The 26,120-nt window shown below is 32.3% G+C and overlaps 2 protein-coding genes across 5 annotated transcripts in view; one reads left to right on the top strand and one right to left on the bottom strand.

Annotated features, from left to right (window-relative positions):
- The window catches only part of LOC143203981 (solute carrier family 22 member 13), a 60,784-nt gene extending 44,621 nt beyond the window's left edge, over positions 1–16,163 (top strand). The window contains exons 4-10 of the mRNA XM_076416355.1: positions 7,088–7,346; positions 7,403–7,595; positions 13,737–13,842; positions 13,911–14,238; positions 15,137–15,312; positions 15,372–15,544; positions 15,606–16,163. Of these exons, the coding sequence (XP_076272470.1) occupies positions 7,088–7,346; positions 7,403–7,595; positions 13,737–13,842; positions 13,911–14,238; positions 15,137–15,312; positions 15,372–15,544; positions 15,606–15,777 (1,407 nt within the window). The 3' untranslated portion in view covers positions 15,778–16,163. The remainder of the gene's footprint in view (positions 1–7,087; positions 7,347–7,402; positions 7,596–13,736; positions 13,843–13,910; positions 14,239–15,136; positions 15,313–15,371; positions 15,545–15,605) is intronic.
- A 1,907-nt stretch (positions 16,164–18,070) lies between these two features.
- Positions 18,071–26,120, bottom strand: part of LOC143203985 (glutathione S-transferase) — a 44,962-nt gene continuing 36,912 nt past the window's right edge. For all 4 annotated transcript variants that reach the window (XM_076416378.1, XM_076416375.1, XM_076416376.1 and 1 more), the window contains 4 exons: positions 24,096–24,252; positions 20,497–20,664; positions 18,477–18,619; positions 18,071–18,416 (listed from right to left, as the gene is read on the bottom strand). In XM_076416378.1, coding sequence (XP_076272493.1) covers positions 18,237–18,416; positions 18,477–18,619; positions 20,497–20,664; positions 24,096–24,240 — 636 coding nt within the window. In that variant the 5' untranslated portion in view covers positions 24,241–24,252 and the 3' untranslated portion in view covers positions 18,071–18,236. The remainder of the gene's footprint in view (positions 18,417–18,476; positions 18,620–20,496; positions 20,665–24,095; positions 24,253–26,120) is intronic.

Here is a 26,120-nt window from a genome sequence, read left to right as displayed (position 1 = left end):
TTAATGGATTAAAATATTTCTATTATATAAAGTTTTTATATTAGTATAATGGCAGTATTTATAATATTCATATACAATGGTTGTATACTCTTTCTTCGTATATTTTGTGATTATTTCTATCTTATTTGTAATTAATACAGAATGCAAAGACTGTTATATATGTATCAGCAGACAAACCAAATCAATATCCACTCTTTTATCATCACGACACGACAAGACATTTTATTATCAATCAAAAGAGGCGAACATGTAGATACCCAAATATATCACTTGAGGGATACACAATTCCTCGAAGAGAGTCTCTAAGAAATACCTCTCTGCAACAATCTCAATGAGAAATTAATTTTAAGACATTATTTTAGAAAAATGTCTGGATAGATTAGACTCAAAATCCAAAAAACTGTGCTAGTTAGTCGGAAGATAGTCCCAACTTGACCCAAGTTCAAGGAGATTGATTTATCAGTCAATAATAAAGTATTTTTGCACTTACGAGGTTGAACTAAGTCATCAAACGAATTGGTCTTCCAAAAGTGCCAGAACAAAGTTCTTCAATTAATTACCAAACCCATCGCTACGTAAAGAAAGAAGCACTAAATGATAAACATCTAAATCAACCTCTAAATCAAAAGGATTCACGAAGTTATCCAATATTTCGTCGTAAACCATGAAAGAAAGTTACTAAATCGTAGCATTTTGGAAGCAATACAATTTACAGGACAAGTATATTAACTATAGTTCTTTAAGCCATAGTATTGAATTTTTATTTCGAGACCCCTACTGATGTATTTATTTCCAACGTCTTGTTTTTAAATCGATCCAAGTATAAATGAAAAGTACTAATAAATTAATTTATAACAGGTCAATAGAAAAGTCCCTGGCCTGATACATAGATGGCACCACTAGAATTAAATCCATATGTTTTTAGTTAGCCCTAACCCTCAAAAGATGCGTGTATAAATTTGACAGCTGTCGGATCATTAGTTTGTGAATTATAGCATTTTGAGTGAAGCAACTTTTGTTATTGTGAAAAAAAAATGGATAAAAAGGAAAAACTTGGCTTGATGCCGAGTTTCCGGACACTGCCCCAGGAAAATCGACCATCAAGGATTGGTTGAAGCAATGAACACCGAAGACGGTGAACGCAGTGGACGACCTAAAGGCGAAAACCTTAAAAAAACCCACAAAATTATTTTGAATGGCCGCAAATTGAAATTGAATGAAATAGCAGACACTCTAAAGATATCACTGAACTTGTACATCATATCATTCACGAATATTTGAGTATGAGAAAGCTCTGTGCAGAGTGGATGCCGCTCGTGCTCACTTTTGACAAAAAACAACAACGAATTGATGATTCAGAGCAGTGTTTGAACATTATCAAGCGTAATAAACTCGAGTTTTTGCGTCGTTATGTGACAATGGATGAAACGTGGCCCCATCATTTCACTCCGAAGTCCAATCGACAGCGACTATTACATAGTGTTATTGGACGGTTTAAAGGACGAAATCGCCGAAAAACCGCCGCCGCATTTGAAGAAAAAGAAAGTGCTGCTTCACCAAGACTGGATCTCCAGATCTAGCCCCCAGCGACTATTTCCTGTTCTCAGATCTCAAGAGAATGTTCGTTGGGAAAAAATGTTCGTCGAATGAAGAGGTGATCGCCGAAACTAAGGCCTATTTTGAAGCAAAGGACAAATCGTACTACAAAAATGGCATCGAAAAGTTGGAGGGTCGTTTTAATCAGTGTATCACCTTCGAAGGGAATTATGTTGAATAAAAAAAAATAATTTTGCCAAAAAAATGTGTTTTCCTATGGTAGGCCGGAGACTTTTCAATTAACCTGTTATTAAAATTATACTGAGTATATTTAATAAAAAAATATAAATATATTTTCATATATTATTAAAAAATTAAAAATTAGAAAGTACCACCATAACAAATGTATTAAACATTCCTTAAATTCAGTTCAGCATCGAACGCATCTCACACATATTTTAAAGGCAAAAATAGAGGCTCACTTAACACTATTAGCATATTTTTTTCGTACGGTAATAATAAGACGACTCCCGATAAGGTTCGTGCCATTAACAGCTTAATTAATTGCCCCTTTAAAAGGACTTTAACGATGATAGAGAACCAGCCTGCTTATATGGATGCTATATCCTATAATTTCACGTGCATTCTTCTGCGTTGTTGAAATTGCTATTCTACGAAACCCACCTCCATGGTTTATTAACACTTTTCTGTCGTAAACTAGTCTGTCGATCATAGTCTGATTTACCGGTAATATTTCGATAATGTAAATATTCGCGGCATTCCTACTATAAAAAAAAAAGATTGTTGCTAACCATTATAATCAGCTTAAATAAGGTCTGTTCACGCCTAGTGCAAGAATAAACGCATTTTGCTCTATTTAAATTTTTAAATTAATTATATCTCTCTAGAAAAAAAATATTTTTTAAACACTTTTTACTTCAATGAACTTTCTTTTCAATATGTTGCTTATTAACAATTATTTATCTATTCTTCTCTGAGGACTATATTAGAACTTCTCTAATTATAACCTGAGGCCATAGATTCACAATCTGGTAGTTATACATCGCTGATAGCAAGAACATGATATTCATCCACAAATGGAGACTGGTCCATTTTAAAATTTACTATATATATTTTAAATTATATTCGGCAACAAACATGCATTTTTACAAACAGTGGGACGTGTTGCCAACAACACTATTTCTTGTGTGGCTTTGTAGATATGTTAGAGTTGATTGAGGGTTAGTTTTTTAAATACCAAACTTGGTGTTGATAAGATGTTAAGAATGGATTGGATTCGAATCGTGTGGCTGAGTGGAGGGAACGTTATTAGGACCTTGTTAATTACAACTTAACGAGGGATGTTCACAATCTTTCCACTTAGTAATAACAACACTGGTAATAGAAGAATCAGATTAATTATTAAGTTCTAAAACCTTAGCTTCGTTCAAGTTATTCTTCTTCGTAAATAATGTATTTATATATGAAATATGATAGCTCAATATGTTTCGGTTTCAATAGATACTTTCCTTATTACTGAATCAAACAGAGCATATCTAAACATTTAGAAATCATTTAAAAATCAACCTCCAAACTCCTATCAAGAAACGTGTTAGATCTGAAAAGCGTGCAAGTATCGCTTTTATTAATTTTCACCCTACCTTCGACAGTATGCACGTGTTCCCCTTAAACCTGGTAAAGTTCTTCAGGCATCTTACAATGGTTTCTTCACACAGTTTATACAGAGCGAGTATAGGTGTAAAATGATTTATCAATTTAATTTGAGATGTCGACTCTCCACTGTTTTTCAACATGGTAGTTCAATGTGATGCCACAAACCTTGATCCTTGATCGATCTGATGTTCGCTGATGATACCGCTATATACGCAGACGTGGAGGCTTCTAGCATACTTCATGATATAGTTCGCACTGCAGGGTCATATAACTTGAGAATTAATGAAGAAAGAACCAAAGTATTGACAATTGGCCTGTTATTGCAAATTTTAACGATATCGAGCAAGTGTAGGTACTAAAAATACCAGATAATAAACCCAATCGGCCAAGCTGCAGGAACTTTTCCTTCATCAAATTAGTGAGTATGGAAAAGAGGGACCTTCTGTATGGTTTGAGCTTTGGGCGCTGTCGTAGCCTAATATAGTTAGCTTGAAGCTATCTTATAGTGTTAGCTTGAGGTTACTATGATACTTAAGGCAAATTCATCATATTTCTTTTGGAGACTAAATAGTTGAAGAACAGACTCCGCAACTCAGATTAAAATGGTTCATCGAATGAAAGGTCAATGAATCCCTCAGACATAGATCATAAAAAGCGATCTGAAAGATAGGATACTAACACTGTCTGAGGTCAGAACAATAGAATATACAACAGGATATTCGAAGTCCTGCAGCACCAACAGCAGCATATTGGCCCAAGTATACACTCTTCCCGAGCGCCGGCTATGACGATGATATTTAAATAACCACTTGCCATAAAGTTAAATCTCCTCAGTATAATACTATTTTAAACGTTTGACAATTTGTGTACTATTAATATTCAGAGATTCGGCGTGTTTATCCTGCCTTTCATGTGAATCTTGGTCTTGTAATGCTTCTATTTATTCTTTTCAGCATTGTCTCGGTTTCCTAGACAACTATTTCAAAATTATCACATCTAAAGCATCATAAATACTATAATAAAGATGGTATAAGCTTCCAACAATAACAGATGCTTTTCAACAGCGTTTTTTTTTTAATAAAAATTGATTAATGTTAATTCATAACCGTAGCTTACTGATAAATAAAATGTAAATATCAGTATTATTTCATATAGTGAAGAAATCGATAAAACAACAACGATTACGGATCCCCGCAATTAGTATCAAACGCGAAGTAAGTCAAGGTTCCAGGGTTAATTCATCATTACCAAAAAAAAATAGCAGAAATCACTAAAAAATTACCGTTATTGAAACCCAGCATGTAACGTATAATTTGAATTAATTAATCCGAGTTCAGGTTATTAGGTGGATGTCGTTGATTTATTTAGCAACTTCCGATATTTTTTGTTTCGTTTTATAAAAAGAATAAACAACGTTATGTTAATTAGTTCATGTAACTATAAACGTGATAGTATAATAGTACAATAATACTGATAATGATCTCTATTGTTATTTATTAATTACTTATTTATTAATTTAACTAAGCAATAACAGCTTCAGTAAAAATATTTCTTCTACAGTAAACATTCACTCAATCAATATACAAGGTATGGACACAATAAAATACCTAACATACCCAATTAATATATTAATAAGATGTTAAAGAACCATTTTCTTTTAAATAGATGCAAATCTTCGCGGAATAGATTCGTAGAATGTTTAAATAGTTTCCAACAGAATATTGGCTATTCTTGTACCTAAATATACAGCAATTGCTTCAATGATATTAAAGGTAGAAATCTACTTCTTCCTTTTTTTCCCTCCATATAACTCCCCATATCGGTTTAAGTAAGTTAAGGTCTGATGATTGTGCTGGCTAAGGAAGATGTTTGGTGATATTCTTATACTCCTCGTACCAAGACTGATTATATATAAAAAAAAAATTGTGACAATGTTTGGCAGAAACGACTAGCATGTTTTAAGAAATGCATCGTTAGATATGTTGAGATATTCATTCACAATAATCTGACCAGTGATATAAATGAGAGGACCAGTTATCTTAATTAATATTTAATTACTTTTACTCATTAATTTAAATGCCCAGACATTAAAACTGTTTCATGTGTGGAACATTTCTGTCGCCAAATATAGCCAAATAAAATTACAAGAATCCGGGGCAAATGCTTGATATAATATGTTAGTACACTATTATTATAGCTTCATATGACTTTAAGTATGACTTTATTTGCTGTAAATAAAATATTAAAGCTTACTGAATCATATTTGCTCATGTGATATCTTCGGAAGCCAAATATCCTATAAATATTGTTTTTCATTCTCACTTTTACTGATACTCAATTTTACTGATTTACTGATATATATATATATATATATATATATATATATATATATATATATATATATATATATATATATATATATATATATATAAAATAGTATAGTACCAAAGTACAAGTTCACAAGAAAAAATATATAAATGAGTATAAAATGCTGAAAACATCCCTCTTTTGCAAGCATTTTCTCAAGCTATATTGCTAGTGAAGAAAGTTAAATTCACTTATTGGGTGCTAATATATAGCATTTTATATGCTATATATTCTGACCATCGTTTTATCATCGCATGTAAAGCTCGGAAAAACTTGCTTAATCAACTAGACTGTCTTGCAATACATTGTCTTTGTACATTGTTCGTCTTCCAAGCCGTTCTATATCATTAAGAATAAAATTACCACTCTTAAATCTGTAAAACTATAATGGACAATTGAGACATAATAAAGCAGTATCACCATAAGTTCCCAAAAGTGTTTAAAAGGATCATATAGCAGATTTCTTCCATATAAATACCAAAATTAATGAATATGGAAAATGCAACTTTGAACGTTTTATGATTAACGTCTGTAAACAATGATTAACTCAATAATAGTAAATGGAAAACTATTATTTAAGTATATAAACGCTAAAGTCATCGAATTTAACAGTGATGTTCGATTGTTTAACACTTGTTTCCCAATATAACACATAGCAGATCAAAATACATTGAACTACCTATCACTTAAAATAAAAACACTAATATGAATTGAGAACTCACAGCTTCTGCTAGAAAGCAGAAAGTGGATATGATGTTTTAATTTTTTTCTCTCTAATATGACTGGTTAATAATTATTCTATTAATATGTATTTGAAATATATAAGAATATTAGGAAGATAAATATCAAAAAAGTATATGTTGTATCCCTGAAAATGTCAGATCTTCACAGAAATAAATGACAATCTTTTACTGGCTAGCACAATATACTTTTCGACCTCCAAAGATACCTTTAAAATTACATGTTAAACCAAAAGTTAATGAGGTGACGAAAAAACGATTTGCTTAGCAATTCTATATCATTACTACTGGTCTTAAATAGTTTTCCGGGTTATATAATTATTTTTGCGGTAAAATTCTGTATAGGTTCTGTATAGACCAGCTTCTTTTTTAGTTATTTCTTGTAAACATTTCCTTATAATAATTTAGTTTTTGTAGGTACTTTTGCGTGATAATTATTCTTGAATATTATTAACATCCAATTATATTTATATTTTGAGAAAGATCCGTGATATATTAACTGAAAAAAATTACAATTTTATGAAACTGTCCCAAAAAAATTATCGGATATTTCTTGAATTCCATCATTATCAGAAACTTGAGAAAGCTTAGGTCAATATTTATATAATAAAGTCTCGTATTTAAAATAAACGGATTTATCGGAAGTATCTATTTTTGTCTATATATCTGTCTCGGTATCTGTATAATATTATCCATAGATAAAAAGAATTAAATACGTAAAATTTACGGAAAAAATAAATTTGATATAAAAAATTCTAACCTTTTTGCAGAATAACTGGGTATGTGATAACGCTGCCCTGCCCAGTACCGCCCAATCAATTTTCTTCTGCGGAGCCATCCTCGGTGGTTTGGTCTTCGGATGGATCGCCGACAGATTGGGAAGGATCCCGGCCTTGGTCGGTACTAACATGGTTGGATTTATCGGCGGCATGGCCACGACAATGTGCACCTCCTTCTGGACCTTCTCGGTCTGCCGTTTCTTGGTGGGTATGGCCTTCGACAATTGTTTCACCATGATGTACATCCTAGGTAAGAATAATCATACGTTTTTTATTCAGTTTTTTTAATACTTCATAATCTCGTAGTACTTGAGTATGTTGGACCGAAATGGAGAACCTTCGTGGCAAACATGTCCATCGCTATCTTCTTCACCTTTGCTGCTTCTATACTACCCTGGATCGCGTATTTCCTGGCTGATTGGAAAATGTTGTGCTACGTTACCAGTGCTCCTCTGGCTTTGGCTATTTTAACACCATGGATCGTTCCAGAGTCCGCCAGGTAAGATGAACAAATGATTAAATTACAAAAGAATATTTCATTAAATTTCTGTTAATAACTCTATAATATTTTAATATTTTCCTTTAAAACAACCAAACAATATTCATATTAATATTAATAGGAATTAAAAATAATCCAAATCTAAAAGGGCGAAAAATTAAAATGTAGGTAAATGTGCTGTAATAATATTCTCTAAAATCCTGAAATACCTCAAATTAATATATTAAATTAATTATAAATATAATGTGAAAATATCCTGTCATAATCTCTGAAGAGATGTTAATAACTCTGAAATATTTACATATTTTCCTTTGAAACCCCTAAAAGAACAAAATCCATATTAATGTTAATGAAAATTAGAAATAATCCAAATCTGCAATGATAAAAAGTTAGAATATTCTCAAAAATCCTGAAATAGATTAAATTCATAATTCAGAATCTATGATTTTCTTGGTAAAATCGAAGCAAGCTATTTGGTCTAAATAAATTAAAAATTTAAAGTAAATTAATTAGAAGGAAAAAAATTCCAGAACCATATAGCAGCGTCACCTACCGGGTAACGATTTAAAATATAATGAGCTACTCAAATACATACACACACACACAAATTCTCATCAAAATCTATCCAGTAGGTTTAAAAGAAATGATTAGAAAATAGAATAGTTCTTTGGTTTAACATTTTTGGTAATTAAAAATCGAAATCTGAAATGCTAAAAAATAAAATATAGATAAATTAGCTGAAACAAAGTTATTATAAGTAAATATTCTAAACAAGTAAAGAAATTAAATAAAAAGGTGTAATCGTTCTGATGGCAATTTAAAATAACACAATATCTACAACGGTCAAAAAATTATGGTACAGGCTAATAAATTAGCAGGGAGCGAGACATTCTAAAATAGCTGAAATAACTATTTATAATTCCCTTATATCAGTTAATGTTTCCTCTTGAAACAATTCATACACATAAAAATATTCACCAAATATATAATAAGATTTTTGCTAATTGAAAATATTGAATTGATTGATAAAAATAATAAAAAATTAGATAATAGGATGAGTAAATATTCTGTAAAATTATGTAAGAACGTCCTAAAATCAATTTAAATACCTAAACGAGTGAAAATCTAAAGTATATTAAAATTTAGCTTAAAAATATTTATGTATATTAATTATTTTCAAAATCCAAAACTGCAAATTAAAATAATTAAAAAATGATCAAATATATACCATACAAAAATACAAACAATGATAAAATAAACGTGTAAACCTTATAAAAATTATCGTGAATAAAACATAGAGATTTTGCCTGAAAGATGGAAATATAGCTGAAATAAAAAATTACATAAAAACAATATTAAATATTTAAGGAAGTGCCTAACTTAAAGGAACTGGGATCCTGTCTTGATGACTCCATGTCATTGGGGGAAAATAGAAACAGCTACGTACTTCAGGAATCGATTTATTATTAAGTTGGTATACATGTAACCCAAAAGTTCATATTTTGTTATGTTAAAAGTTTTATATATATATATACATATATATATATATATATATATATATATATATATATATATATATATATATATATATATATATATATATATAAAAGCAAACAATCAAAAAATAAATATGTAAACTCTATAAAAATTATCGTGAATAAAATATAGATGTTTTGTCTGAAAGATGGAAATGGTGAAATAAAAATTATATAAATTCGTAATGAGGATATCTAAAAATATATCTTGTTCTGAGAACGACAAATTGTTTATTTTTTCCTTAAATAATCAAATTAATTTCAAATTCAAAAATCAAATTAATTAATTAAATAATTAAATAATAAATAATATCCGCATATATATATATATATATATATATATATATATATATATATATAAAAGCAAACAATCAAAAAATAAATATGTAAACTCTTTAAAAATTATCGTGAATAAAATATAGAGGTTTTGCCTGAAAGATGGAGATGATGAAATAAAAAATATACAAAAACAATAATAAATATTTAAGGAATTACTTAACTTAAAGGAACTGGGATCCTGTCTTGATGACTCCATGTCATTGGGGGAAAATAGAAACACCTCCGTACTTCAGGAATCGATTTATTATTAAGTTGGTATACACGTAACCCAAATGTTCATATCTTAATATGTTAAAAGTTTTCAAAAATATATAAATTCGTAATGAGGATATCTAAAAATATATCTTGTTCTGAGAACGACAAATTTGTTTATTTTTTCCTTAAAACAGCAATGTATATACATATCCGCATCAAATATTATGTTAAACCCAAATAAAATGCAATAATAAATGAAAAATGAACAATTTCAAACCGTATTTTATAACAAATTAAAAAAAATCAAAGCTAATATATAATATATAAAACAACGCACGGTGTTCAATAATATCAAAAGCAAAAATAATATAAACCAATAAACTGTAAAAATAATTGCTCCAAATATAAACCTGAAATTCCTGAAAATAATTGTTGACCGCATAAGCACATGACCAATCACTGATTTTATTATATGTTCTTATAATCGAAAAATGTTTAAAAGCTTTTTAAAAATCTTAGAACATCCTCGCAGCGCTACCTACCGAGCCCGGCTGTGAAACTAAACCTTTCTCGAATCCACCTAAACATACACAACTTCATAAAAATCATATATATATATATATATATATATATATATATATATATATATATATATATATGCATAAAAATATTTTTGCGTATTAAATTATACCAAAGAAAAAAGCAAACAATTAAAAAATAAATGTGTAAACTTTATAAAAAAAATTAAATCTCTAAAATAAAGATTATCGTGAATAAAATATAGAGGTTTTGCCTGAAAGATGGAAATGGTGAAATAAAAAATATACAAAAACAATAATAAATACTTAAGGAATTACTTAAATTAAAGGAACTGGGATCCTGTCTTGATGACTCCATGTCATTGGGGGAAAATAGAAACACCCTCGTACTTCAGGAATCGGTTTATTATTAAGTTGGTATACATGTAACCCAAATGTTCATATCTTGTTATGTTAAAAGTTTTCAAAAATATATAAATTCGTAATGAGGATATCTAAAAATATATCTTGTTCTGAGAACGACAAATTGTTTATTATTTCCTTAAATAATCAAATTAATTTCAAATTTAAAAATCAAATTAATTAATTAAATAATTAAATAATAAATAATATCCGCATCAAATATTATGTTAAACCCAAATAAAATGCAATAATATATGAAAAATGAACAATTTCAAACCGTATTTTATAACAAATTATAAAGAATCAAAGCTAATATATAATATATAAAACAACGCAAGGTGTTCAATAATATCAAAAGAAAAAATAATATAAACCAATAAATTGTAAAAAATAATTGCTCCAAATATAAACCTGAAATTCCTGAAAATAATTGTTGACCGCATAAGCACATGACCAATCAGTGATTTTATTATATGTTCTTATATCGAAAAATGTTTAAAAGCTTTTTAAAAATCTTAGAACATCCTCGCAGCGCTACCTACCGAGCCCGGCTGTGAAACTAAACCTTTCTCGAATCCACCTAAACATACACAAGAACTTCATAAAAATCATATAATATATATATATATATATATATATATATATATATATATATATATATATATATATGCGTAAAAATATTTTTGCGTATTAAATTATACCAAAGAAAAAACAAACAATCAAAAAATAAATGTGTAAACTCTATAAAAATTATCGTGAATAAAATATAGATGTTTTGCCTGAAAGATGGGGATGATGAAATAAAAAATATACAAAAACAATAATAAATATTTAAGGAATTACTTAACTTAAAGGAACTGGGATCCTGTCTTGATGACTCCATGTCATTGGGGGAATATAGAAACACTTTCGTACTTCAGGAATCGATTTATTATTAAGTTGGTATACATGTAACCAAATGTTCATATCTTGTTATGTTAAAAGTTTTCAAAAATATATAAATTCGTAATGAGGATATCTAAAAATATATCTTGTTCTGAGAACGACAAATTGTTTATTTTTTCCTTAAAACAGCAATGTATATACATATCCGCATCAAATATTAGGTTAAACCCAAATAAAATGCAATAATATATGAAAAATGAACAATTTCAAACCGTATTTTATAACAAATTATAAAGAATCAAAGCTAATAAATAATATATAAAACAACGCACGATGTTCAATAATATCAAAAGCAAAAATAATATAAACCAATAAACTGCAATATACATTGTTAATTGAAAGAAACCAAAAAAAAAAAGATTATTGTAAAATATATTTATAATCATAAACGTTTGAGGGACTATTTAATTTTAAGGTCAATACTGAAAAGTGTTCTATTTTCTATAATATTTTGTCAATTCGAAATCAAAACCGCAAGATTTTCTTATTAAAACTTATCAAAAATAAATAAATGGGAAAATATAATAAATAGTCTTAAAGCATCTTAAAAAAACTCTTACTTTACCTGTCTTCTGGCCGATACACGCTTCTGAGATTGTAAAATAGTAGGATAATGGCCGGAGGGATGGATAGTTAGTACCATCATCATCACTATATATGACTTTAAACAAGAAAAAAACAAGAACTAATTCCTCTATCCTAAGTGTATAAAGTTAAGAATTTTGGAAATTAAGTACACAGTAAATCAATTAAAAACTAAAAATAAATCTCATCCACTTTGAAAATCTAAAAAGTTAAACTAATATATTTTAATCAGAACGAATCGATTTTAAGGTCGACGTTTAAAATTGTCGTAGTTTGTTGACAAATTACCCAACACCAAAAAAGAAATCAAATCCAATTAATATTACTTAACAGTTATAAAAAAACCAGGCATCATTATCCTTATAAACAAAAATGAGTACCCTAGTACTATAGTGATTTTTCACGTAAAATAATAATACATCAAAGGTAAAACTGGTAGATACTGGTTAAATTTAGACGAATTGATTTTAAACAAATCTTAAACAGATTTATAAAATTCACTAAACTATACTTTCGAATATTATATAAAAAATCACCCCAAATTCAAATAATACAAGCGTTATAGAAGGAGTTAAATTAACTGTAAATAAAAAATCTAATTTCTCTGAAGTTTTGTACTTTAAACTTTGTAAAAATAGCCGATTAAATCTAAAATTTCAAAAAAAATCGCCAGTTCGAAAACCTAAAAAGTTAAACCAATAAATTATAATCACGAATCATTAAGGAACGAATCGATTTTAAGGTCGATGCTTGAAATTGTCTTGATCTGTTAAATGTTGACAAATTGCCCAATAGTAGAAATGCAATTAGATTCAATTAATATTATCCAATAACCGTATAATGTTTCCAATATCCTCGTTATCTATATAAATAAAATTACTGTACTAAATTTGTTTCTGATCCATTGCATTTAACATACCAAGAATTAATTTGTAAATATTGGAAATAAAGAAACATATTGGTAACACTTTTTGGGTCATAGAATCCAAACAATAAAATCCATAAAAATTGTTATTGTTGAACTTGTCTTCCTACAGTTCAAATTGAAGGTAAATCAATCGTCTCTGTTTTGAAAAGTTTGGATGTGATGGTTGTCTTTTATATTTCGGGATTTGCATGCATTTCAATAAAATTACATTTTCTATTTCGATTTCCTAAATGTTCGCACTTTGAACAAAGCAAAATATTATTAAAAGCAGATCTGTTTGTTTATTGTAAAAATTTTGAATGTAAACCTTCAACTATTCATTTTACAATTAGCTACATTTAAAAACAAGAATAAAATACTATATGTTGCCCTTTAAACCTCCCCCTATAATCGTCCAGATTATCTGTTTACATAAAACTGTCGATACGCTACATTTAACACATAATAATCGTAGCAGGATTACGTCCCGCTACCCCTTTCATCTCGTCGCAATCCGGCCCGACAATTACTATTAATAAATTTAAAAAGATTCAGTTTCGCAACGCAAGGATCCGAATAGGAAACGAAACGAGCGAATCCTCCGGACCATTAACTTTATAGGTCGCCCCCTGCCCATAAAAGATCCGAATCATCGTGTCGTTTACATCTAAAACGTTTCCTTTTATTCCCGCAGATGGCTCGTCTCGCAGGGGAAGATCGATAAAAGTATCGGCATCTTGAAAAAGTTCGAGAGGATCAACAGGAAGACCATCGACCCGAAGATTTACGACCAGTTCAGGGTGAGTGTCGCTTTTACGAGGTGATGTCGTCGAAAACTGACGCGGGTTTCTTGTCGTTTTGTTCGCAGGAGAGCTGCATTAAGACTCAACAGGAGGAAGAGAGCGGTAAGAACTACACCGTTCTGGACCTGTTCAAAACCCCCAGGTTACGTAAGATTACCATTATTTTAATTCTGTTGTGGATGGCCATTTCGTTGGTATTTGATGGTCACGTGAGAAATGTCGGTACCTTGGGCCTGGATATCTTCCTGACTTTCACCATTGCCAGTGCTACGGAATTCCCTGCCGATACTTTCTTGACTGCCGTTCTGGATGTATGGGGACGTAGATGGTTGGCGTGTGGATCCATGGTTATTAGTGGAGTGTTCAGCTTGCTCGCTACAGCTGTACCATTAGGTAGGTATCAAAAAATGGGAAATTGAAATACAAGAACCAACATTTTAGAAAATTATTGATAATAGAAAAAATCGGCACTAGTAAAGACACCAACATCCCTATAAATGAGCTCTACATCAACAAGAATTAAAAAAAAACAGGACATCTGGTCAAAAGCAATGTAAAAGGACCCCAGGCTTACACTCCCACCAAAGAAATATTATTTTGTCTCAGAACCCCGACCCTGTATATTTCTCTCGTTATAAAAGACTACAAACTTCTGCTTATAAAGAAAATGTATTTATTAAATAATTGAAAAATATATACCCAGAAGAGTCATTAAAAATATTATTAAAAATTTAGAGACACTGGAAAAGTCATTAAGTCATTACTTTCTCTACCCAAAATACACTGAATAGAATAGAGCGCTTGTGGAGCAATAATGTGTTATGGTCCAATGAATCATCGTTTACATTGTTTCCTCTAAATGGCCGTATTTCTATACTTCAAATCTTCAAAAGAAGCCTACCATTCAGACCCCTCTTTCTATAGTCAAGTATGGGGAAGATTTAATTATGGTTTGAGCGGCAATATTCTGGCATTCAGCTAGTCCTCTCATTCATGTCAATGAAGAAGTTCTTACAAAAACTAGCTTTTTGCTGTCAAATACTGCATATTCCACGATAATAATGCGCCCATACACACAGCCAAAATGGTTCAGCCTTGGTTTGAGAAGCATCAGAAAATCACCAAATATCTTCCTTGAAGCAATTGGTGAATGTTTTGGTACAAAATAGGAATACACTCCGAAGAAAACTCATCCCTTCTAGCTTGATATTGCAATTTTATGTCAAAATTGATATCCCCATAATATTTTAAGATCAGCGAAAAACTAATAGCAATATTTGGTTATTTTCAGGTATTCCTTCTGCCACTTTAGCCATCTGTGGACGATTTGCCGTTAATATTTCTTACAATATCGGTTTACAATATGCCGCCGAACTACTACCGACCGTGGTGAGGGCTCAAGGTGTCGCCCTGATACATATCATGGGTTACGTCGCCAGTATCGTCGCACCTTTTGTTGTGTACCTGGTAAGAGAGACTCAACGATATCGCTCCGACATATATGAAAACGAGCACGATAATTTCAGGCCAATATCGACCTGGCCCTTCCACTGTTGATCCTGGGAGTCATGGGCATCGCCGGCGGTATTCTCGCCTTGTTCCTGCCGGAAACCCTCGACCAGGAACTACCCCAGACACTTCAAGACGGCGAGAACTTCGGTATCAACCAAAAAATGTGGGATTTCCCTTGCATCAAAAAGTAAGGCTACCACCATGGACTCGTTCCGCATATAAAACTGACGAATTCATCATTGTTTCAGGCCAGAACCAGAAGAACAACCCTCCGAGCTCAAGAGAACCCCTTCGGGCGGTCCCTCGCTCCGGGGATCCATCAGGGGATCCTTCCGGGGAGAGATCAGGTCGAGCATGATCAACCGCGGCTCGATAAGATCGAGAGCCTCGGTGGCTCTGCCCGAAGACCAGGTGGTCTAGGGACCGGAGAGGAGGATCACGTGACGCCCACAGGTGGTCCGTGATCAGGTGATCAAGCTGTGATTCGGAGCGTGTTCGCAAAATTCTCTTTGGACGCACGACGATGGTTCGCTGACGGCGGGAGGGAAAGGAGGAGGAAGATGGCGCGCATCCGCGACAACCGTGTGGATTCGTATCCAAGCGATTTTGACTGTGTTATTATTAAAAAATTTTGTTCTGTTGATAGGCTTAGGATTGTAAAAAGCTAACGGCGCTTTAATTTATTTTTATTATGTGTTCTATAAACGTATTCATAGAATATCATAGTGTTCGTATTATTTAATTGTTTGTTGGATAATATCGTATTGATATTTGCTCAATAAATCGTTCAAATTGTTGTATATATTGTACGAGATAGTTGAATTATTTCAAATCCCCCATCCCCTTTGTATTAAAATGGAAATTGTATTATTATACGAGGGTTAAATGATAAGTACCGTAACGTATTGATAAGTACTAGAACAAGCACAGCCAAGACCACATAAAAAATAAACCCGTCAGATTTAGGATTTTACATACCCACAAATAGCAAAGAATTTCTAAGCTACTACTTTCTCATTAAATAATAACAGATATGTGGCAAACGGAGTGTGTCACAAGGACACATCTTACATTAAATCAAAATATTTATTTGTATATATCCATAACAGAGAACCTTAGGCAAAGAACATGCTGCATCACCGGTTTAAGGGGATGACAAGAACTTCTCGATAAATAATTGAAAATAACGAAATTGCTGAAAATGTTTTTCATTCACTTAATGTTAACTGGTGACAAAACAAAATTCTTTGATTAATTAACATTGGTTATCGCCACGTAACCAACGAAGAACTATACGATAACCTCGAAAACAAATGGTTTTATCAAGTCATCCAAACTATACGAACTTGTATAGTATATAAGAGTATTCTTACCTTTAGCTTAAGTGGTTGAGTTTTTAATTTGGGAAATACATACCGATATATGCATCCCACACTCATATTGATCTACTTTCCTACTTGTATTGATGGTGCAAGTACAACTGAACAATATTAATAAATTAATTATATAAATTAAGATTCCATTAAGCAAACTAATGTAAGATCAAATCAATCACCCCCTACCATTGGAACTTTTATTCATTTTACAGAAGACGTCGAAGTAGAAGACCAATAATTAGGATATCAGTTTTCAGTTGACCAAGTTTTGAGTTCTCAAGCACTGTTTGGCTCTCAGGCTCACATTTAGATGAGATGGGTGATTCTATTTTTTTAAAATCGGCAGTAAACATGTTAGCAATATAGTAAAGCGATCAGATATTTATTGTTGATAAAAAGAATAATTAAAAATCGATTTCATCAAGCAACTCTGGTAGAACTGAAGACTAGTTCAGCAAAGGTAAGTTTTATAATATGTGCTCTTTAAAGTCTTATTATACATAAGGAAATCGCACAACAATGACTTCTGAAGCTGCGAATTTAACTGAAGCCACTGGCATAAGTTGGGGTATGTACAGGCTGAAGAGAATAATAGACAATGTCATGAATTTCATTTATAAAAGTCGTATAACTTTCTTAACCACAAGTAGGAGACTTTAACTTTCATGTCATTGTTTTTTACAAGAAAATTTATATATTTTTAACCCCATAACTAGAAACATTTTGGGACTCTCGTTTTATTGACTACTTCACTGCAATCCTGTGAATTACTGCGGATATTAATGCTAGACTACGGAAGGAAAAAATCAAAGTGACTTACCATTGACATTTTTGTATATTTTATAGAAATAATTGAAGAAGAATGCCAACATCTGGAATACCATTGTTCAGTTACCCAAGTGTGATGGATTATTGTATTACATAATATTCAGCAATAAATAGCTCAGTTACACGAAAGACTATCAGTTTGTTTATGCTGAAAAACAAAGGAAAAGAACGAATTGTTAAACCCCATGGAGTAATATGTATTAAACAAAACATTCTAACCTAGCAATACGCTTTTCAGGCAAATCGCACAACAATGATTTACAAAACTGTAAATCTAATTGAAGAAGTCTAAAAAGCTGAACAGAGTAATAGACAATTTAATGTATTCCATCTGTAAAGGGTTTATAACTTTCTTAGCCATGACTGAGAGGTTATAACTTTATATCCTCAAGAAATTGCTTGTTTTACTCTATAATTGGGACCTTCATTGTACAGACTTCTTCACTGCAGTCTTGTGGATCACTGTGGATACTGGTGGATGGACTATGGAGGGGGAAATATCAATACGATTCGCAACATAAAATTTATTTCGCTATATGCTTATTCCGATCGACCTGTTAAAATATGAATTTTAGTCTATATGTGTGTTTCTCTAAGGCTAACCACTGAGCTGTCGAAGCTCCACCACAAAAATATATTTCCTATGAGGTCTCGCGCCGCCGTCACGAAGACATCCTACTGTCGGGGAAGGGGTGACCGCGGTGGCCGCTTCTCCAGGTACGCCTTTACGTTGGGCACGTCGTGTATGCGCTCCTTCAGGCCCTTGAGAGACGGGTAAATGTTCAAGGCGGCCCGGCCGTACATGCCTTCGAACTGGTCGAGGAGGACCGCCAGCACCAGGTCCGACCAAGTCACCTGCAAACGATTGGGGGTGGATTATAAGATCGAGCGGTGAAGCGGTGGGCGAATATTTACATCGGAGCCGACTGAGTAACCGCCGTTATCCTTCACAATTTTCTCGAACTTGGAAAGGTAAAACGGTAGCTCTTCCTTGGTGACCCTGGCTCTCAGCTCCTCGCGTTTTATCGGGTCTGGTTCTTTCATGACCTTTGTAACACCTAAAATGAATGTGAGTAACAGGGGATAGGCTCATATGTCAAATATGTACAGATTGACATTCGAAAATACAGTACTTTCAGGTTTTGCTGTTGAAAGTGCAATATTGGATTTTGTTTTCATCAATTAACAGATACTCCTGAATATTCCTTTTAAAATTAACATTAATTCGTAAAAAAGTATAAACATCCCAATAATATTGTTCAATGAAGCACTAAAACGTTGATAAGTGCTAATCAAGAGGGAAACTAATGAATTAACCAGTTAGTCATTCTTGAAATATTTTGAGAAAAAAAAACAAGAAGCGGTGGAATTCTAGTTAGAAAAATTCTTGTCAACTGCATCATCAAAGCCATCATCAACTAATATTTAAATAAAATCAGACATTTAGTCTGTTTAAAGTTATTTTGTAAATACGTCATCTAAATTTGTGACATCAAAACGTCGCAATGTTGCCAGATGAACCCTGAGTCTTAGTTCAGTTCGGCTTTGACATACGACAAAATTATAATCTAAATAAAATAATTGAACAAAAATGTTATCAAATATAATTTATTTTAACATTATTGTACATCTAAGAACTACAGTTAATTATACAGCCACAATAGTTTATAGGTTAGAGTTATAACCTCTTATCACTTTTGCTTTCAAGAATTTTGCATACGTCTGACAACCGGACGACTTTGACAGGCTCATTCGTTTACGTGTTCGAACTAATCAGACAGCATTGTGTCTCTTTTTTAACTGGAATAAAATGAGAAGGAAATTGTCTGGTTCTAAGACGAATTTACAAATTGCGGCAGGCAACACATTAAACATTTTGATGACGTCTATACAAAAAAACTTTGAATAGACTATATACCATTGAACACTAACACTGAGAAGGATTGCATAATGATACATACTATAATTATATCAACATCTTAAGATAATAGTGCTGGTTTAGATACTAATTAAAACCTGAAGACTGAAATCTTTAAAGTTACACATCTATAATATACATGATATTTGAAAGGTAACAGTTCATAGAATATTGTAGATATAATAAAAGGAAGCTCCTGAAATTCATTATTATCATATTTTGCTTGAAGATATACAACTAAATCGTTTAAGATCAATAATACATAAGTATACTCAGTATAGTAGCGGAAAAAGTCCAAACCAAAAAAAAAACAGATATACCCAGCATTCAGTGATTTGGAACAGGAATTAACCGACTAAAAAGAGAAATATTTTGGGTTATGTTAGAACAAAATAGAATAATAAAAATTTAAGAAGTATAAAAGAAAAAATACCAATACTTTCAAACCCAATGAAAACTAAGGCAAGGCGAAAGTTTAAGCTCAACCTTTTTATAATCTCAATAGATGAAATAAGAAAGAAATGTCAAATTGACAAAAAAAAACAGAAATGTCAGTAGAATAGAATGCTAATAAATAAAAGCATTTACAAGATCACAATGATGGGAAAGACAGAAGCTATAATTATTGAAATTGAAAAATAGAACTTGAAAATTAAAGGAAAATATATTGTAAAAATAGGGCAAGTAAATGTGTTTAAAAATCTGGGTATAGAAGCCGAACGTATGGAAGTCAAGAGAAGGAAAAGAACACCAGAATTGGAAAAACTATAAATTTGTAGTTCGTTATAAATAGCAAGCATGTTTCGAAGAATGAATGAATGAATACACATTCATGAATCATCGATAATTAATAATCGCTCTAAATAATATTTTTATGTATTTTTTTACTTCAATATAAAATTAATAATAACCAATAACTAAGAGGTTCTTAACCGATGAGATATTTAGATCATAAGAACAATTAATTAAGCTATCGGATTTTCGAATGTCAACCTGTACGACTATACCAAGCCTTACTTTCTTGGAGATCGCCCAGTGTATCTACTAGAACATCACATTGCAAGGCATCCCATTCGGTTTTACCAGTAAGTCCGAACTGGCGAGCCAGATATCGTGCGATTGCATTGCTCTGAGGTACGTCTTTTCCATCGATCACCAGCACTGGTAACTTACCGAACGGAGTTTCTGGAGCAAAATTTCGGTCTTAAAGCTATTTAATAAACCGAGGGACTTTACAAACACGTACGTAGTTAATTGATATATATTAGGTGCTTGCATGTATTTCGATCTGGTGAAATGTATTAATCTAAACAACTGTTTTAATATGTATCTCTATAAAATAACGGTAATAAAATAACGGTTATTGCGTTATTTAATATATACAGACAATAATCATGAAAATCTGCTGTCGAAGCCCATCAATCACTTTGGAAACGTATGGTGATGCTCCATTATATCCCATTTGTCGGTTCCAATAATTTAAAAATGGATGTCAACGACAATGAATGACATGGAAAATCAAAAACTTCAAAGACAATTAATTTTAAGGATTTTTGACAGCTTGAGACATCTTAGTAGTTGATCAATCAGATGTTTCAGGCCCTAAAGAAATTTTCAACAACGACAACAACGGTTTAAACATCGCGGTTTCATTTCTTGACATATACAAAATGAGTTTTCGTGGCGTGTGGATCTGGAGATAGAAAGCCATCGATGATAATTCCCAGGATAAAAACTCAAGGGTTAGGCCATTCAAATTGACCACAACGCGGAATAGTAATGACCATAACATCTTGCTGCATATATAGTGGGATCAGCAAGGAGTAATATATTACGAGCTACTAAAACTGAATGACACTGTTAGTGTAGATGTTTACCGATGCCAATTGGCAAATTTAATGATTAATGGTAGCAAAAATGCTCTCAAAAACATCCTCTTCCATTCGTACGCTCTACCATATGTTGCGAATTGTGAATTATACCCTGTTGCAGCAGAAAAATGTGCAGCAGGAATCAATATGGTTAGATTGCAGTTTCGAAATGCTGAAGTGACAAAATCGTTCATTCCATACGGAATCAACAGGTTACCAGAAATATGGGAAAAAGTTGTAGCAAACGATAAGTAATTTTATTAATTTATACTTTATCAATTTTCACAGTTTTACAAGCACCTAATATTTACTTACAGTTGAATATCAAAAAATAATAAAAATTAAACAATGAGAATTAATTTTTTTAACGGCTTTTATAGTTTATAGTTTGAAACGTGTATTATTTAATAGAATGTTCAGTTTCAGAGAAAAACCAAACACGGAACTGTTCATTATTCTAATTTATACAGGGCATAGACAAAATAATATGAACACCATCAGTATACACTACTTCCGTCTCCTTTTTTCTTCTATCCTGGTTCCCAACTGGTTTACAAACCCTTGCTGACATCAAATGACGTTCACGAATGCACTATTCAAGGTGAGTATGCGTGAGGGCGCGAGGGCCCGAGGGCGGCTTTTGGCCGCTTGGACTGAACAGGACGCTGGGGGTTATCGAGGTGCAAGACCCTCTGAGAGGGATTTTAAGAGGGGATTATCCGAGAGGGCTGAAATTTGGAGGAATTTCTCGAATATGTGGTTCACAAAATCTATTACAGTTGGGGTGTCAGTTTCTCTGTGAATTTGGGAGTTCCTGACAAACCACGGAGTGCACAGAGCTTGCCCAAATGACTTGTTTTGTATTACCTGGAGCTTTGAGCTCAGAGTTGGTGCGTAGCTGAACCAAGGGTTTGATCCGAAGAGGATCACTGATCTAATTAATCTTTTGTAGAGCATAACTTTGATAGTTGGTGGTATTTTACTCCTACGACATAGTGGCGAGTACAACGTGAAGGAGATTCCGTTGCCTTTTGAAATGACCTTTCTGATGTGGTGGCACCAAGTGAATCGTTTATCGAAAATTAAACCAAGATATGTGGCCTTGTGGCGCCAGGGGATTGGGTAATTATCTACTTGGAGCTTTTATATTCTTAGGTTTTTTGGGGGTCAATTCCTAGTCTCCATAATCTTAGCCATTGAACAGCTGTGGATAGTTGTCTCTGGAATCTATTTTGCGCGCAATCCGAGCAATGAGTAACGGTGAAGAAGGCAGTGTCATCCGTGTATTGTGCGCCTTCTACGTTCTTCCTGATTAGAATGTCGGCCATTTTAGAGGTTAAAAAGGGCAGGCACAAGGGGGGAGCTCTGGAGGACTCCGGAGTTGATTGATTTGGTTGATGAACGCGATTTATCCACTCTAACTTGGAAGGATCTTTCCGACAAAAATGACCTCAGTAGAATTACCAGGTCTATGAGTAAACCTGATTTTACTGCATTATAAATTAAACCTTCGTGCCAAACTTTGTCAAATGCCTTTGTGATGTTAAGAAAGACTGCACGAAGGGCTTGTTTTCTCTTCAGTGCCTTTTCAATAGGATCGTTCTTTCTGCAATCTTGGAGATTGAACTAAGCATGCTGATTGGCCTGTAGTATGAAGGCGAATTGTTTGATACTTCCGTGTATTACTACTACTTCCGTGTACGTAATGCATAGTATTGCTCAATTTACATGCCAAATCTTGTAGGTTACACATCAGCGTATTATACGCCTTGTTCTGTGACTATTAAAACAAGAAATGTTTCAGCCTTCGTCGGTATCATCGGCGAATCAAAATTAACTAGCAAAGAGCGACAGACATTAAAAAGGATTATGACCAGACAACATAAAACTACCGCGGAAAAGTGACAACAGAACACAACACCCACTTGAACAAAAACAGTACGGCGGGAGTTCCACAAAGTTAATATTCACGGAAGGGCTGCGATTGCAAAACCCTTTATAACGGAAACCAACGCTAAGCTGCGAGAGAAATTGTGTAACCATCATAAAACCTGGACACCTGATGATTGGAACAATGTGGTATAGTACGATAAATCATCTCGATAAAACATTGGTTCCTACAAACGACAGGTTTATGTATGGAGAACCTCAAAAAAAGCCTACGGATCCGGACTGCCTACTTCCTTACAGTCAAGCATAGGGAAGGTTTCGTTATGAATTTGGGGAACAATATCGTAGTATTCACCTCACGATGCACTACTACGAATGAATATCTCGATATGATATGATATGCTGAAGTTCTTATTATAACTAACTTGGTGCCACAAAATAGTGCAATATTCGAAGACGAACATGCATTCATACACATAGCTCAAGACCATATATTCCCTTCCCGCCACAATCGCCAGACCTCAACATAATTGGACTCCTATAGGAATTTCCAGAGCACAGAGTGAGGAGTACATGTCAATCTTTAACTTATCTAAGCAATTTGATCACGTTTTGGTACAATAATGGGACAACATTCAGTTGGAAACAATTCAGACACTCGATGCCGCAAAGAACTGCACCTGTTTAAAGGTGAATTGTTGCTCAACACATTATTAAGAATTACATATTGTATATATGTTAACTGTTCATAATATTTTGTCCATTCTCTACACAAATGAATAATGTTTTAGTTATTTTGGATCAGTTATTTTGGATATCGATAACCATGTAAAGGATAAGTTGATATATACTCACTTTTCTTAAGTTCGGGCCATTGGTCTTTCGAGACGCGTACATCATCAAAATCGACGCCAGCGTAAGCGAAGATGTACCGTATGTGTTCCGCACGCCCAGGAACATCGAAATACTGCAGCTTATAGCTCTCGTGCTGAATAGACATCTTTTGGGTTTTCTAAAAAGAAATAAAAATAATTAATTTTAAGTAGCCCTACAAAGATTCATCTCATTCTTTTTATTTTCAGTAAACAGGACACACATAGTCTATCCAAAAGCTTTTTGTACATACGTCATCAAGATGTATAGTGTATTGCCTAGAATCAGACTATTAAGAAACTTATAAGAGGTTATGAACCGGTAAACGTTATTTTAACGCTTTGATGGTTTTCATATATTTTAAATCGCTACTTATTATTTCTCTGATTGAAAATTCCAAAGCCAGACCGAACAGATTGCGTCTCTAGTCAGTTACTTTGAACAGGAACGAGATAATGTATAATGGAATCTTGCCAGTAAAATTCGTTAGAGAGGTAAGCATTTTTACTGTTAAATATTAATTTTCAACGATTTTTATTGAAAATATTTTTAACGTGTTGCAGCTGCACTAAATATTGGTATTGACACGGCTATTGGAATATCTCAAAAGATGGAAACGATCTTGAATTCACCGAAAAAAGACTCGACCGTCGGATAACAAACCAAGATTAGTTTGATTGTATAAAGACAGTGAATAGTTTTTCAATACAATTATAATTTAATATAGGTAAAATGGAACTTCCGGACATTCCTTTTAAAAGAATACAATTTTTTAAAGCATATAATAAAATGAAGGAAGACTTATTATCTCAATTTTTGTATTTATATGAGACATGGATATTTCAGATTGGGATATACCCAACGGTCACTCATGGCAAGATAATAATAAAAATAGTGTTCTGACAACAAAAGTTAATGGAAAAAGGTAAATGCTGGAATAACAATTAGGTTTTATTAGTCATAACATTTGTTAATAACTCATTGCCGTATATGGCGTATATCTACAATATTGTACTTCATGCTCGAAACAGGAATGGTTAATAACACCTTCGGTTTCAAATGATGGAATTATGAAGAAATGTTAGATAGATTCGAAATTAACATCTTACTTATTCACTTGAATGAAACTTTCTGAATATGGTATGATTAAATGCGGCCAATTTCTAAGACAGGATGATGAGAATAGAAACAAGTAAAGGTGAGTATATTATTAATATAAGATAACTGTAGGTAATCTTATTGTACAGTGTAAATTATTTATGTGTTCAGAATATACATGAGTATTTGGTTAAAATGTGTCAAGAGAGAAAAAATAGTTACTGTTTTGCAGATATGGCAAATGTAGTGATCAAAACTAGTTTTATTAAGAAATATGAATACAGGTATTAACAGAACAAACAAAGGAGACCATACAATAATATATGTTCTTTGATGAAAGTAAAATATATTACTTGGATATACAATTGTTAATTAGGTGAATTAGGCCTCCAGGGGATGTAACTACAAACGCGCCTAGAACTCTAACTCATAGGTGATATGGAAAAGAGTTCAAAGACAACCCTAACCTACAAACTATTACAACTGTGTTCTTAATTGTAGTTTTAAGTCCTTCGATAATATATTCATTAGGTCAACTATAATGTTAAAATAAATTATATTTGATAACAGTGTTTTTGTTTAATTATGTTATTTAGATTAGAATTTTGTTGCATGTCAAAACCAAACTAAACTAAAACTCAGGGTTGATACGGCAACATTGTGATGTTCTGACGTCCCAAATTTAGATGACGTATGTACAAAATAACTTTGGATAGACTGTATACAGCGTTCGTACATATACTTTTGTTCATTAATATATTATTACTGGTCGTTGCTTAATAATTTGTATTTGGTACACTCAATACATACGAAAGAGTATTTTGTAATTCGTATTTTAATTAAAGAAAAACATGTATTTCTCTCGGCTCTAGGTTGCATCACTAACTTATAAATAATGTCTCTAAAATT

The sequence above is a fragment of the Rhynchophorus ferrugineus genome, unplaced genomic scaffold (genome assembly GCF_030347505.1).
Source record: "Rhynchophorus ferrugineus isolate W39M unplaced genomic scaffold, kcgeb_rfMv2 rfM10, whole genome shotgun sequence".
Classification (NCBI taxonomy): Eukaryota; Metazoa; Arthropoda; class Insecta; order Coleoptera; family Curculionidae; genus Rhynchophorus; species Rhynchophorus ferrugineus.
Note: the sequence above shows the minus strand (reverse complement) of the source record. Positions and strands in the feature narration are given on the sequence as shown.